The 14,959-nt window shown below is 42.5% G+C and overlaps 1 protein-coding gene across 1 annotated transcript in view; it reads left to right on the top strand.

The window, feature by feature from the left end:
* The window catches only part of Tsp2A (tetraspanin 2A), a 146,770-nt gene extending 133,193 nt beyond the window's left edge, over positions 1-13,577 (top strand). Inside the window, exons 4-5 of the mRNA XM_071586124.1 lie at positions 10,769-11,053; positions 13,509-13,577. Of these exons, the coding sequence (XP_071442225.1) occupies positions 10,769-11,053; positions 13,509-13,577 (354 nt within the window). The remainder of the gene's footprint in view (positions 1-10,768; positions 11,054-13,508) is intronic.
* The last annotated feature ends 1,382 nt before the right edge of the window (positions 13,578-14,959 follow it).

The raw sequence follows: 14,959 nt of genomic DNA, 5'->3' as shown, positions 1-14,959 counted from the left end.
CTTCCACTAACCTTATGTGTTTTGCTGTAATAACCCATTCTTTCCGAATGACCTCATTCGTGTTCTGTTCATCTGTTTTTAAGTCTCCCTTTCAATCCCTCGTCCCTCTCCGCGGGGGGAAATTCCTGCTACCAGCAACGTTGGGTCGCATTCCCTGCCTTTTACAGACTCTTTGGGGGTAGAGTGTTTCGTGGTACATTTTCATGTGGTAGTGATGTTTCAATTTCTTGCTTGTTGTGTCCTGGCTTCCGTGTTGTAGGATGGCTTCCGTGCTGCATTCTGGGGTGCAGTTTTTAGCTGTTTTGCGGTATATGTGTTTGCATGAGTATTGGATGAAGGGATTTTTGCATGAGTGTGTGCGCTGCTGTGGGTGTAATTTTCCGTGTTGTTTTTTTTTGCATGTGGTATTTTTCCTTTTTACGGTTGGTGACCTAACACCCCCCGCCACACGCCCTTGCGGCGGCTTGCGGGGTATTATGTAGATGTAGAAATAATGATTTTACCGATATTCTCAAATTCTTTCAACAATCAATCAGCATAGATGTAAATTATCTAAATTTCAATGCACAATACAGCGAAATCCGAGTCTCCATTACCTACATCCACACATGCTATGTACACATCTACGCGCGGTCATCCAGTTCGACCCGAGCGAATGGAGTGGGCGGCCGGCGGTCAGATTGGTCCAGGGTGGCCGAGGAGCGGTGTGCGGTGATGGGCAGGCGAGTGCGGTGCCGCCCATTCCCCGTCCCCCGCACCCCTCGCCGCACGCCCCCGAGGGCACTCGCGGCGAGTCCCCCGCTCACTCACTCCATTATTCCAACCTCTCACCCTCTTTTTCGAATTTCCGAAGCGGGCCCGGAAATATGTACACAGGTGGCAGGCCCGCCAAACGCGCACAAAGAGATACCGAGTGATAGAGTGCGCTGCCTCCGCGCGCCCCGCCGTTTGTCGAGAGGGGGGGGCAGGGGAAGGGTGAGATTGGACCCCCCCTCCGCCGCGGAGGCATCAAATGTAAGTGGGGGGAGGGAAAGGGGGGGGATCATTGCCATGCGGCGGGACATAGGAGAGGAGTTAAGGACACCGGAAGGGTATTGGGGATGTCATAGTTGATCACAAAATTTAGAAGACAACAACGGATTGGTGTATTTTAGATTAGGATGATGATTAGCTGTTCCTACGTAATGCTGACCACTTCCGTGCTTGAGAAGCTTACGTGGGAAATAGAACTACTTAATATCTGTCGGTTCGTAGCCGCCTATTACCTATTTTCTCTCATTTCGTCTGTAGATGCAATAAAGACTTGAAACACGTCCTCACCAACAAATACGAGAAACTATCAAGGCTCCTCGTTTTCCAGCAGGCTAAGTACTGCAGACATTTCTAGGAATACTGCACCTATTTTTAATATAAATACAGGGTTCGTCCGGAAAATAAGTGTACTGATTTTTTCCCGCCCTCCAGGCGCGCCCAGCACCGCTCTGACGGGCTGCGATTGGAGGGGGGTATGTTGGCAAGCGACGCTGAAAAAGGCAGTCGGCTCTGAGCTGTGGTGTAGTGAGGAGCTCTGTTAACGCGAACCTCCACGCTCGATCCACGTCACGGAACGCGATGCCGAAGCAGCGTTATTCCATCAAATTTGCGGTAAAGCTTGGGAAATCGTCTACCGAAACTGTCGGTATGATTAACCAGGCTTACGAGGAGTCAGCCATGTCCAGAAACAGGATCTTTCGGTGGCACAAGATGTTCGTGGAGGGCAGAGAAGACGTCGACGACGAGTCTTCGAGAGGTTCCCGATGATGCCTTCGCGGGAGCGTTCCAGGAATGGGAACGCCGCTGGAACAAGTGTATCGGCTCACAAGGGTCCTATTTTGAGGAATATTAGCTTAAGATATGTAAAAGTGTAATAAATTTTTTTTCCTGAGCTCAGTACACTTATTTTCCGGACGAACCCTGTATTGTATATTCAACGGTTTCTATTCGAATTTGTCCCCAGTTCATCCATTAGTCTCAAATTGAGTGGCTTGTGAAAATGTTTCCGCATCAACTTGAATTATCTTCGCCTATGTTTCTGGTAAATTTTAATAAAACACGCAATTTCAATGGTTGTGCATCATCATCAGTCAATTAAGACCGAAATTAAAGTCCGCAAAAGTTTGAAAAGTCATGCTACAAGTTTACAAGTAAGGTTCAATCACAAAATATCATTTAGTCAAAACGATCGTAGCAATTGGAAAACTGGAACTGAAAGTTGTAGATTTCAAATTATTATAAACTTGTTCTAAACATTACAAATTTCCCAGTGGCGTGAATGATTTCTTCGGAACGTTTTGGTAGTAAGGTTATTTATACATTATGCCTACCTCAGTTACGGTAGTATAATATTGGTACTTAAGTTGATAGCTCATCGTTAATCGTTATGTTATGATGGAGATAAATCAGATGCGGTCAAAGGAATTCCCTGACCTTAACAGTCTTCTTTCATTGCGATGCAAGCATCCAGGGAATATACGATGGGGAGACCGGGGAGGCAGGGATCCTTCTGTTTGGGCGTTTGCGGCGAAAACTACTCTCTGGAAGCCATGGCGATAAACAATTGCGGAGTAAGTATCAACAACAACAACGCAAGCATGTACTCCACCGCCCGAGTGAGAGTATTGCAGGTGGCGCCAAATGAAAGCAGAGGGCTCGCGCTTAAGGATCAAAGACATGGCGAGGGCACGGCCGGCGAACGTGAGTCAGGATGGAGTGGAACCGAGGCGGGAGGGAAAGGCCAAATGGAGTACTCTTCTTTTGTTTAGAAAACCGAATTAATAAAGAGGAATGGACGATAAAAATTAAATATATTTTTTATATTTATGCATGCATAATTATGAATGTGTACATTTATCCAAAAATAATTATTAATTCATCCTCTACCTCGAGTTACCACAATTAATTTAAGTTTAAATCACCGCAAGAGGACAATTTTGAGGAATTTGGGTTACCTTTCCTGTTTCATTTAAGCCGCTGGCTAGAAATAATCCTCAGCACAAATTACACGGAGTTAATGATGAAATCGCTACAGAATTTATTTCATTAATTTACATTATTTTATATGCACCCAAAAAAATACGATATGGTTAAGCACTTTCACATCTCGAGAAACGAGGGAATATAAGGGTGAATGTGGTACAGCTTAGTAACCCTTAGTTTAAGCCATATTCTCCAGCGTTCCGGACGCTCCCTTCTAATTAAAAGTCTGGCAGTAAACTATGCTCATGTGTATAATGAACCTACTTCTTGACTTCGCCAACAGGAGGCGTTGAAAGGATTTGCTTGAAGTCAATCGTCGGAAACTTCCATTACACTTTGGCAGTAAGTGCCACAAGTATAACAAGCTATAACACTGAATTAGAAGAGAAACTCCAAGCAAAAGTAATCAATGACACGCAATGACAAGAGTTCGTTTGAACGTGTTTATTTGGCAAACCAAAGCAGGTGGGACTTATTCTCTTCCGCGGGATTAGGTTTCCAGGAAATTAGAGTATAAGGTGTCTTGGGTTTAGCCGGAGCTACCGGAGCCATTATCTGAATTTGGAAGCATGACTTTCTCAGTTAAGCAGTTGACAGAGGGATCAAAGAAGCAGAATCTGCAGGGAGACCTGCCCATTGGGATATCACGCTGCCAAAGATTTTCTTTCACCTTCCACTTCTTTCTCGGCATGGATTGGGACCTTGGATGACGCCGCACGTGCGAGGACATCATGCCTCCCCATCCCAACCCTCGTCATCGTCACCCCGCCGAAGGGGTGCCAACTCTCAGGGAGGGAAGCTCCACCTGCTCCCCTTAATCAGCGGAAAGCTGTGACCATGACGACCGATGGAGGCGCCATTTAACTCGCCCGGTCGCGTAACCGAGGGAACATGGACTCCGCTAAGAAAAGATTACACCGCCTATTTTCAAATGACTGAAAAGGAGAAGGAGGAGAGATTTCATTAGGCTTATAAACTCTTCACGGATACCGTTTTCGTAATGTGCCGAATTAATCACCGTACGAGCGTTTCAAGCTATTTTTTAAAGCACGTCAGGCGTAATGGAAATTTTCAATTATCCCAACATTTGCTATCATTCATCCGTGGCAATTGAATCAAAACCATAAACACAGTGATGACCCCGAAGGTCGGTTTCATAGGTAATGGAAGAGTTCACTCAATACTAAGTCCAACGGCCTGTGAAATTCTCTAACGAATTCAAAATTGCATTTCCATTGCCGAGGATTCATATTAGGAACCGATACCCTCCTTCCGTTTGTTTTATATTCACATTGTTTGTTTTGTTATATATATAAATACAAACATACCAACACACACACATATATATATATATTATTATTACGTAATCTACCGGTTAAGGTAGGTTTTTGGATGGGCACAGCTACTAAATAAATATTTTGTGACTCCTAAAAAATCCAGCACCCTACTCTGCATCCACTTTTCCTGCCTCCACAGGATTTCTCCAAACAAACCCCTCTCTTCGCCCATCATACCAAGTACTTCCTCATTTGTTTTCTTCTCGGTTCATTTCACCTTCTCCATTCTTCTCCACACCCACATTTCAGAAGCCTCCAGTCTACGCCTATCCTCCTGCTTCAATGATCACGTTTCCGCGCCGTACATAGCTACGCTCCATATCAAAGTTTTTACGAGTCTTTTCTTAACATCTTTACTCAACGTCCCCGTCATTATCTCCCTCCTCCTTGTGAAAGCATATTTGCCTAGCGCAATTCTTCTCCTCACGTCCATGCTACTTTGACCGTGTTGGTCCAAAACACTACCGAGATACGTAAACTGTTCTTCCTGCTCTAGTATTTGCCCTCATATTTTAATGTTTAGCTTAGCCTTTTTCTTTCTAGAAAATCGAATAACCTTTGTTTTATTAATATTGATTTTCATCACATACCTGTCGCACTGAATTTCCAATTCACTAAGCAATGCTTGCAGCCCCTTGGCTGAGTGACAAACTAAAGCTTGGTCATCAGCAAACCTAACTGATTTTACGAATTCCCCACCCTCTTTCATTCCTACCTCCAGTTCTTCCCATGCCTCTTTAATCATTACCTTGCATACAGGTTGAACAGCAACGGTGATAATGGGCAACCCTGCCTTACACCTCTTACCAACACTGCCCAACCGGACTCCCCGTTCCCCACTCGCACCTGAGCAGTCTGAGACATGTACAAGTTGCGGATTAGCCTCCTTTCCCTCCAATCTATTCCTATTTTCTGCAATACACTCATTAGTTTTTCCCAATTCACTCTATCAAATGCTTTTTCGAAATCTACGAAACAGGCAAATACCTCCTGGTTGTTCTATATTCCTCTCGATTAATAATCTCATTACTGCAATGGCATCACGCGTACCTCTCCCCTTCCTAAACCCAAACTGATCATCCCCTAAGAAATCATTTGCCCTACTCTCTCTACTTTTGTTTATGATCCTTAGAACAACTTTAGCTGCGTGGGATATCAAACTTATTGTCCTGTAGTCCTCACATGATGTAGCCTTTACCTTTTTCGGAATAGGAACTAAAACTGATCTCACAAAGTCTTCCAGCCAGATTCCTTCCTCATAGATACTAGGAATCATACCGTATAGCCTCTTCCTTCCATATTTTCCTAAACATGTCAATAGTTCCGGGGGAATGTTATCCACCCCCACGGCCTAATTTAGTTTCATCTCCCTTAATACCCTTTCTATCTCATCGTCGAGTATGCCTCAACCTAAGCTATCTTCCCCTACGTTATATTCTTTTTCAATGTCTAACTTTGTCGGTCTAAGTTCTTTCCTATACAGTTCTTCTATATACTCCTTCCATCTCTCTTGGATCTTTCCTGTTTCAGCTATTACCTTACCCGCCTTATCTCTAACTGTTAGCATAGATCTCCCTTTCTTACTTCCCGATAAAGCTTTAACTTTACTGCACAGCGCACCGATTTTCCCCTTCCTCTTCAAACTTTCCATATTCTCGCACAACGTCTTCCACCATGCTTCTTTTGCTTTATTTGTTGCCCGCCTCAATTTATTGTTTAACTCCTTGTACTTCATTTTGCCTAACTCTGGACTAACTGTATTTACATTCTCCCATTTTCTCCGCTCATCCATCTATATGATCATCTCATCCGTGATCCATGGTTTCCTTGTCCTTTTAGCGCTAACGGTTCCAAAAGTGTGTTTTGCGGCTTTAGACAACCCTTTCTTGATACTTTCCCATTTTTCTTCGATAGTACTTAGCTCTTTACCATCCTCTATGATTTCCTCTACCGCGTGTTTGTATTCATTCCTTTTCAAACCATTTAAAGCTTCTACATTCCATTTTCTAACTCGCCGCCCATGCCTTATCTTTTTGAAACTGACGCCACATTTCATAACAACTAAATTGTGGTCAGAGTCCGCATCCGCTCCCGGGAAGCTGTGTGAATTCATCACACTGTTCCTAAACCTGTGTCTAACCAGAATGTAATGAAGCTTATATCTTTCTGAGTCACCTGGCATTTTCCATGTATACCTGCGTCTTTTGTGGTGTCTAAACCAAGTGTTGGTGATGACTAACACCTGTCTCCTGCAGAACTCAACTGCTTCCTCCCCTCGGTCATTCCTCGTGCCTAAACCGTAGTCCCCGACCTCGTCACTATCTCTTCCTTCGCCTACCGTCGTATTCCAATCCCCCATCACTATCAAATGTTTCCCTGCAGGAACACACGCGATTATGTCCTCTAACTCATCGTATATTCTATCGACCTCCTCCTCGGTATGGTTGCTCGGTGGCGTGTAAACCTGAATAATAACCAAGTTCGTCGGTTCTGATTTTGACGCTGCGTATGGTGGGCGAAGAGAGGGGTTAGTTGGGAGAAATCCTATGGAGGAAGGAAAGTTGGATGAAGGGGGTATTGACCGGCAGCGGGATGTTGAAGACTGTAATTGAGGGGAGAATGTTAGGCAAACGAGGAAAGGGAAGGAACAGGATAGGGATGTTGGACGGGATGAAGGGAGGAAGAAAGTACTCAGAGCTGAAGAGGGACCTGATGTAGAGTAGGATATAGTGTTTTGCTAGGGGTCACAAATTATTTAATTAGTGATAATTTCCATCCAAAAACCTACCTTAACCTGTGGATTACCTCATTATATATATATATATATATATATATATATATATATATATATATATATATATATATATATATATATATATATATATTACAAGATCGAGCTTAGCAAATTTTCTTTTATCCATTTAACGGCAAAACGTTGCAATTTTTTAACTTAAAACCCAGAATACAGGGCAATCCATTTATAGTGAACAACTGGACATTGATACCATTACCGATTTCGACGCACAAGCGTCATCATCAGGTATCTAAGTCATAGTAGTATAATAACGTTTTTTGCGTGAAATAATACAAAGTTTATTTATCCAGTGGTTGTGATTTTACACAAATTAGAGCCTCAAACTATCAAATTCATCAACAACTTTAGTATGCAGAGTGCCGACTCAGAATTGAAGGATTAGAATTTTTCCGATCTGAAATAATGGCAACGTCATAATATATTTATTTCCGGTGTTTCTCGATTTCCCCATTTCTTCTTCTTTTCACAGGCTCTCGGCGTCCGAAGTCTGAGGAAAGTTTCGCATTGACCTTTCCTCTCCCCCTCCCCGGAGGGAAACCACGACGTCACCATTTTGTAATCGACCTCAATGCCACTCCCAACCTACCACGAATGGAATGCACAAGTTCGTAGAATACCCTTTCGGATCGGACAGATATTCTAAATGGCGCCAAAAATTCATTTAGGAGGAGTTTCGAAGTGTAATGGGTTATTTGCATGCGTCTTGTGTGTTCTCGCGTTTGGGGAATTAGAATACAACAGCCATGCCTCCACTTTCCCCAAGTTGACAATCGAATTGCGGACGCGGAGTGCGGAAAAAAGAGCGAATTGGAAGGCGGCCAGAAAGGCGTGAACCCGGGGGGAGGGGGGGATGGGAGGGAATCGGGGGCGAAAGAGAAGAGCCACGCATCGTCGAGTTTCCCGAGACGAAAATATAAAGGGAAAGAGAGAGAGGGATTGAAGAAAAAGGGAAAAAAAACAATCCAGCCGATAGGTTTTCGATAGTATTTTTTTGTTCTTTCTACTTTTCTCGTCCGTTTCTCCCCGGAGCCGCGATAGTAGCGACACCTGAGGTCGCATTTTCAGGACTGCGGCCTCAGCCTGAGCAATGAGCCCAACGAACAAAAGAAGAATGGGGAAAGCAAAGAAAAAAATAAAAGAGCAGCGGAAAGGAAGAAATGCGTCCCCATATTTCGAGATTCTAGCTAACGAAGGGGGGGGGCAGGTACTTTCGTTGACGTGGAGGGAGAGAAGGGGTGACGTTTGAGCATGAAGTCATGGCGATAAAAGGTAGAAGATGGGGGAAAATAGAAAGGGTTAGCGTGAGAATGGGAGGGAGGAGATTGGTGCAGCACAAATATTGGGAGAGCTGACCGGTGGAGGAGAGGGAAGGGGTGTGGAGGGGACGGTAATGGCTCGTGGAGGTGGAGCGGAGGAGTGAAAGATACACAAAGGCGGCAGAGGAGGAGGAGAACCTCTGCGGAAGGGCTGCCCTGAATATAACACCTCGAAATAAGGGTTTCCTAGGTATGAACTCTTTCCTTCCCATCTGGGTAACTCAATAACAATTGAAGGACCCGCATGAACAATAGCGGTGGTGAGGGAAATGGTTAAGGCGACGGACCCTGATTTACTACGGTACAATCAATACGACCAGCTTAGTATTGAATACACGTAGTGTGTGTCCGAAGAATTGAAATGGGATTTTGATTTTAATTAATGTACATGTACACGCAAATGATCAAAATGCAGATTATAATTTCCCTTCGCCATCCCAAGCGCCTTACCTTACTGCTAGTCTCGAGGTGAATGCATTTCGCATCTTCATATTGCCTATGTCTGCAATGAATCATAACTTTCATGCTCCAGCTGGTATATTTAGCCGATTTATTGCTAAAATACAAGCCATAACTGAAGTCTCGTATCTGCCAGTGAAGAATTTTGCCTTGGAAGATAGATGTATAAATTCCGTTTCCAAACACGAAACTTGATTCTAAAAAAAATATCGAAATTCTTGGAAAAAAAAACAAATTATTGGTAACATTGTTGGAATACTACTTCTAAGAAGCTACTACCTGTGAAATAATGAAACGTTTTCAATAAATTTTAGCATTTTCTTTGCAGAGGGCTATGTACATTTCTATTTTAACCGTTGAAAATATCCGTTCATCCTTAGTTTCATGAAAACATATTTTACGATAATTCTGGCACAATTTGGATACCCCCCTCACGAATATTGACATTCCTGCTCTCCGCGCCGGAGGAAATGTCTCTCGCCCCTCCCACGCATTCGCTTCCCCCAAAATTCCATCAGGTTCCCTCTGAATAATCTCACTTTTTCTTCTGCCTTTTCATTTCGTCCGAACACACATCCAAGTCACCCCCTCATCAAAACCAAAACTTCATCTGTTTTCCGGTCTCTCTGGCGTCTCACTCCGTAACTAACCTCCCCCAAACACACACATCGGGAGAGCAATTTCTTCCTGAATCTTCATCCCAATTTCAATCCAACCCTCTTCCCCAGACGTAGTGCCCTCCGTAACATCCACTGCCGCAGCAATTTGAATATAGTCGCGTGGACCCAAGGCAGTGTTTCCCAAATTGTAATTTGTCGAACCTTGGTTTACCTTAACACATATAACCGAGTGGTTCGTTTCACGTTCCGTCTTTCTTATATGTATACTACCTGATAAGCAATATGATCACCTCTCTCCTTGTATTTCTGGCGCTCAGGGTTCTCTACGCGCTACCAAAGTGGGAGAGGAATAGTTTAGGATTAGCGAATCGCGGAGATCAACTTAGCTGTGCAATATCTCCGAGATAAAATAATTACGGATGTAAAATATCTCAATTCGAAGGACCGAACAGATGAAGATTACCACCTCGGGATGGTGCGAATTCAGAGGGGATCTATCAACGACTCAATTCCGATGTAGGAGATGAAAATAAGCACCATAGTATCTCATCCTGAACATCATCTCTAGTTAGTTCTTTCCCTTCCTCTCCGATAAAACACAGAACCTACCAATACTGCACATCTTCATCTGTTTTAAATAAATGCCATTCACATTCATTCGTAGCCAATATCGGTTTATGAAGTACGTGAATAATAATATTTTGTGTCTCAGGAGCAAATAATAACGGCAGAGATCATTAAAATTTTCAAGAGAAATCCCAACGGATACATAGTCGTGTATTCCGAATTGGATTCTGGGTTAAGATAATTAAATAAAATTCATTTAAATGTATTAAAAATATGTAAGTTGGCATGGATTGATGAAATAAGGAAAATGTGTGCTGGCGAAGAAAATATTTATGTGAAGGTAAGCCATGTGTTATGCTACGGTCGGGAAATTCGAGAATCTTTTAAGCGTCATTGTTTTTTACATATATTTTGTTTTATACAAGTTTTTGTTTTTGTGCAGTATAAGAGGGCATCAATAGACCATCGCCGCCGCGCCATTTGTCGAACGTAGAGTAAATAACAATAATATTTGTGCAAAGCAAAGAAGACTGCCTTTGGAACACCAGTGTCGACGTGCAACATTCTTCAGGGACTTCCTTTACCCCAAATTATCCTTGATGGAAACTCCTATTTCCCTTTTCCTCTCTCTCCGTTAAGGTGGGCTGCTGCGGCGCTGATGGTCCCAACGATTACATACTCCTGGAGCAACCCCTTCCCCCTGAGTGCAGGGACACGGTCACCGGGAACGCCTTCTTCTACGGCTGCGTCGAGCAGTTCACGTGGTTCGTGGAGGACAAGGCCGGCTGGACCAGCGGACTCTGCATGCTGCTCGCTCTGTTGCAGGTGACCGCCCGTCCCTCCCCCGCCGTCCACTCTGTGACCCACCCCGAGAGTGCCGCATCGCAATACCAGTACCTGAAACGACTCCTTAGTCATTTAATGGTATTTACTTGAAGGGACACTATGGCAAGAAGATCACTGCCTTCATGAGCAATTGCGTGCGTCATCATTGCGCAAGATCCTTTAGACTAAGACAAAGAGGAAATGGCGCGTAATACAATCATACTTTAATGACTAAGTAGTCGAATACTGGTGCCATTAATCAGGCCGCACGGGAAGAGGGTCCTTTCTCGTCTAAATGTGTCGTGCTGCATACAAACTTGTTGATTCCACCAACTACTGCAAAAAATGTTCCCTGCGACGATCGCTCAATTGCCAACATACCCGTCATATATTTTTACGTCGCGGACATTGCGAGGGTTCGTCACCATTCCAAACAAGTTTCTCCATCGAGGCGACATATGTCGTAAATTACATTTCAATTCGAATTCATAAAAAAAAAGTTGCAGATTCAATTCATAAAAAGACGAGATACGATTGAAAATGACCTTTCTCTCTTTATTTCCGAATACCCTTCACACACCTCATTTACGATTGACTCTCACACTTGTTTTGAACACAAATACGATGCACCACACCACAACATCACCTGCAGTACACGAGGCACCTGGATGTTAAGGCGATGACTCGTGGTAGGTAGACGTGGCAATCGGACTCGTGCGTAACGTTTGGATACTCCATAAGGGTTTCACACAGCATGTGGATGCCGTTTTGCTTAGTTCTAGTCGGTGCAATCCAAAAGAAAACTTCCGTTTCTGATAGCACGCATCCCCCTAACCCTGCGTCCCCATGCCTCCTGGGCCTGCAATCATTATTCATTGTATGACACTACGTTTGAGTTACGGTAACATTTAGCTTTTACGACCCCATCAGCCACTACGATCGAGATTAGTATTTCCAACAGATCTAATGATCTTCAAGTCCTGTTGCGGCATGAATTAACCTATTTCAACTCAAAAAACTATAATTCTGTAGCGCTATCGCAAATTTCGTTAACTTCTACTACATGCTGAAAACTTTAAGTCAACATGCGAAGGCTTGAGATAATCGGCCAAATCTTTTATATTGTGGCAGTTACTTCTACACGCCAAATAGTAACTCTCGAGTGGGCCGACATTTTTGGGTTTAGACAATATTTTTCCCATGGTTCCGCGCATGCCTCCAAACCTAAACAGTTTTTTTATTTGATCCTTTCCAAAACTCTTCTGTTTCCTAGCTACGATTTGCCTTTTTTCACATGAGTAGGGAGCTAGTTAGGGTGAAAGTGATTATCCATCGCTTTCATATATTTCTCATCCTTATCCTAGGATATCAATCAAAGAGTTGGCAGTCTTCCAACCAATGCTGTTCCGACTCCATCTCTCCGTTCTTTAGCCGTTCCTTTCGCTGAAATCCACCCAAATTCTCTCCACACAATTTCTTCATCCCTTAGCTTAACTTTGCAAAGTTTACAAATTCAGCATTGCCATAACTTGAAGACCTATTTGAAATTCCTTGAGGTGATCCCAGCATGTAATCCCCATTAGTTACTCATAAATTCCTCCAGGCGATCTCTCCCTATAATCCCCATTAGTTCGGGGAATGCAGCTGTGGATGGCATTTACCTAACTATTTTGGGAATTTTCACCCATGAATATTATTTCCCAGTTTAAAGACTCATTAACTCCTTTATTTGCGAATTAAAGTTAGAATTTTTAAGGAAATCTTCCCTCCATATCCTCGCAACTTTTAAGTTTGCTGATATCCGTTATGCACAGTCCAATTTTGAAAAGAATTATCAATATCAACGCCATTTTTAGAATAGCGTGTGCATTGTCAAAACATGTGAATAGCACGCTCATTTACACTTAATCATGAACAACTTTTGGATATGAATTGAGAAATTCTTAGTCTTTACAAGGTTCTTGGCTTAAAAATTCATTGAAATAGATTAGATGAGAAAGTATTACAACTTAATGCCTCAAATAAAATTGGAAAAAGTTATCATTAACACAATGCGGGTAAATTGAAAAATAGAATTTAATCAAATGAAGATTTAAGATTTTGTAAATTTAAAAAATGGTCAATCCAGACGAGGTACGATAGGGAACCACAGAATGTTTTGCGTGAAATATAATTTACTCAATGTACTCGCAAGCAATGAATGGTACATATATGGAATGAAGCATACAGTTTTAATCCTTCATTTCGAAGTTCTGCCAAACTGAAAGGCGTTTAGCGTACATAGATAAGTCCTTTAAATGCGTATTATAACCAATGGAACCATTGCATCCAAATAATATGTATAAGTAACAAATCAACAGTTGATAGATCAGATTCGAATAATTGTTAAATTAATTAGATCAATTAGGAACCCTCAATAAGTGCGCCAAATCCTTCCAGTTGTTTTTTCCCTCGTGTCACGTCATCAATTCAACCTGTTGACTCTCTTCCACGTGTTTCTTGTTTCTCAAAACTGTCAATTCAACTCAGTTGTCTTAATTTTCATTCTTTGCAGACGGTGTGTATAGTGCTTATGTTAATACTGGTGCAAGCTTTGAAGAAAGAGGAGAAGGCGTACAAGTAACAAGTTTACCAGGCGCGAAGGTGGCGCCACATGAAAGACTCAAAACGACTGAAAATGTCGCCGTCTTCACAAATTAATTTCAAGTGCCATTTTGTGAAACATCACCAACGACGGAGGGCTTCTCCAATTTAATCATAGTGACATCTTCTTACATTCTAATTGTTTTCTATAATTTCATGACTTTTCCTACGAACAATCAGCCTGAGAAAATGTCGAAGGCACTGCATAAATGTAATGTTATGAATTTTACAAGTATAAACGAGTGAAAATAAATAAATAAAATGATATTTTGTCTCTCAAAAGTTAATTTGATTAAATTGTATGACTAAACCAAAAGTCTCCACTTATATCTGCAGGTAAGTGACTATTGTGAAAGTTCAACGATTGTAATACGCAACAGTGCGACGATTATATAGATTGTTGTCTTGACGCTAAAGACTTAAATCAAAAAGCAATTTAGAAAATACTTGATGAAAAAGGGTGTGGTGAAAGATGATCGCTCTTTAACCTACTGTGGTGAGCACCAGTTCAATAAGGTAACATCGCGAAAGAGGCCTTACAAAGAAATTATGCACCATGTCCGGTATTACATTCAAATCTTGACGTTTCTACATCTCAGTTAGGCGAGTCATTGTTCAGCAACTAATCTTACAGCAGCCCCAATTAATTCCTTCATATCGAATTATAGATATAAAATAACAATAAATACAATCAGAGACATTAAGTGTCATACGAAAAATCCGCCCAAAGCGGGAACCGAACCCTAGATTTCCAGGTTTGCGGGGTGAAGGTGTTTTGCCGAGTATGGTAAAATTAAGTCTCGCAAGCGTGTATACTGATATCATGAGTGCGATCTGATGGTTGCCATTGCTTTTCAAACGGAGTAAAAGGTCTGTCCCAAAAGTAGTGGTACTTATTTTTTCCCTGATAGATGGACGGACGGGCGGCGGTTTCTCTGGTTGGTTCGATCAAGGAAGGTCTCAGGAAAGACTGAAGTCCGGCGGCAATCACCTCCCAGCTTTTGCGGGGTGTGGATCGATCGTTTGCGAAACCTCTATAATGTGACCACGTTACGCTCCGTCATGAATCGGTTATTGGAACAGCGCTACACCATTAAAGTTTGCGTGAAACTGGGTAAAACTGGGAAAGAGACTCATGCCATGCTCATGATGACAACGCCATGGGTAGATCCGGTATTTTTTAGTGGCACAAGTTGTTTCGGGAGGGTACAGAAGATGCTGCAGACGCCGAATGCATGTAATGAATATATTTGTATGAGCGAAAATGGGAGAGGAATAAATTTATTTCTTCGTTAAAAATTGTAGCGTACTGCGTTGTCACTCCTCCTTGCCGTCTTTACATACTATTCCAGACTACATGGG

Source organism: Hetaerina americana, unplaced genomic scaffold (assembly GCF_022747635.1).
Source record: "Hetaerina americana unplaced genomic scaffold, ioHetAmer1.1.p SCAF_20, whole genome shotgun sequence".
In the NCBI taxonomy this organism is placed as follows: Eukaryota; Metazoa; Arthropoda; class Insecta; order Odonata; family Calopterygidae; genus Hetaerina; species Hetaerina americana.
Note: the sequence above shows the minus strand (reverse complement) of the source record. Positions and strands in the feature narration are given on the sequence as shown.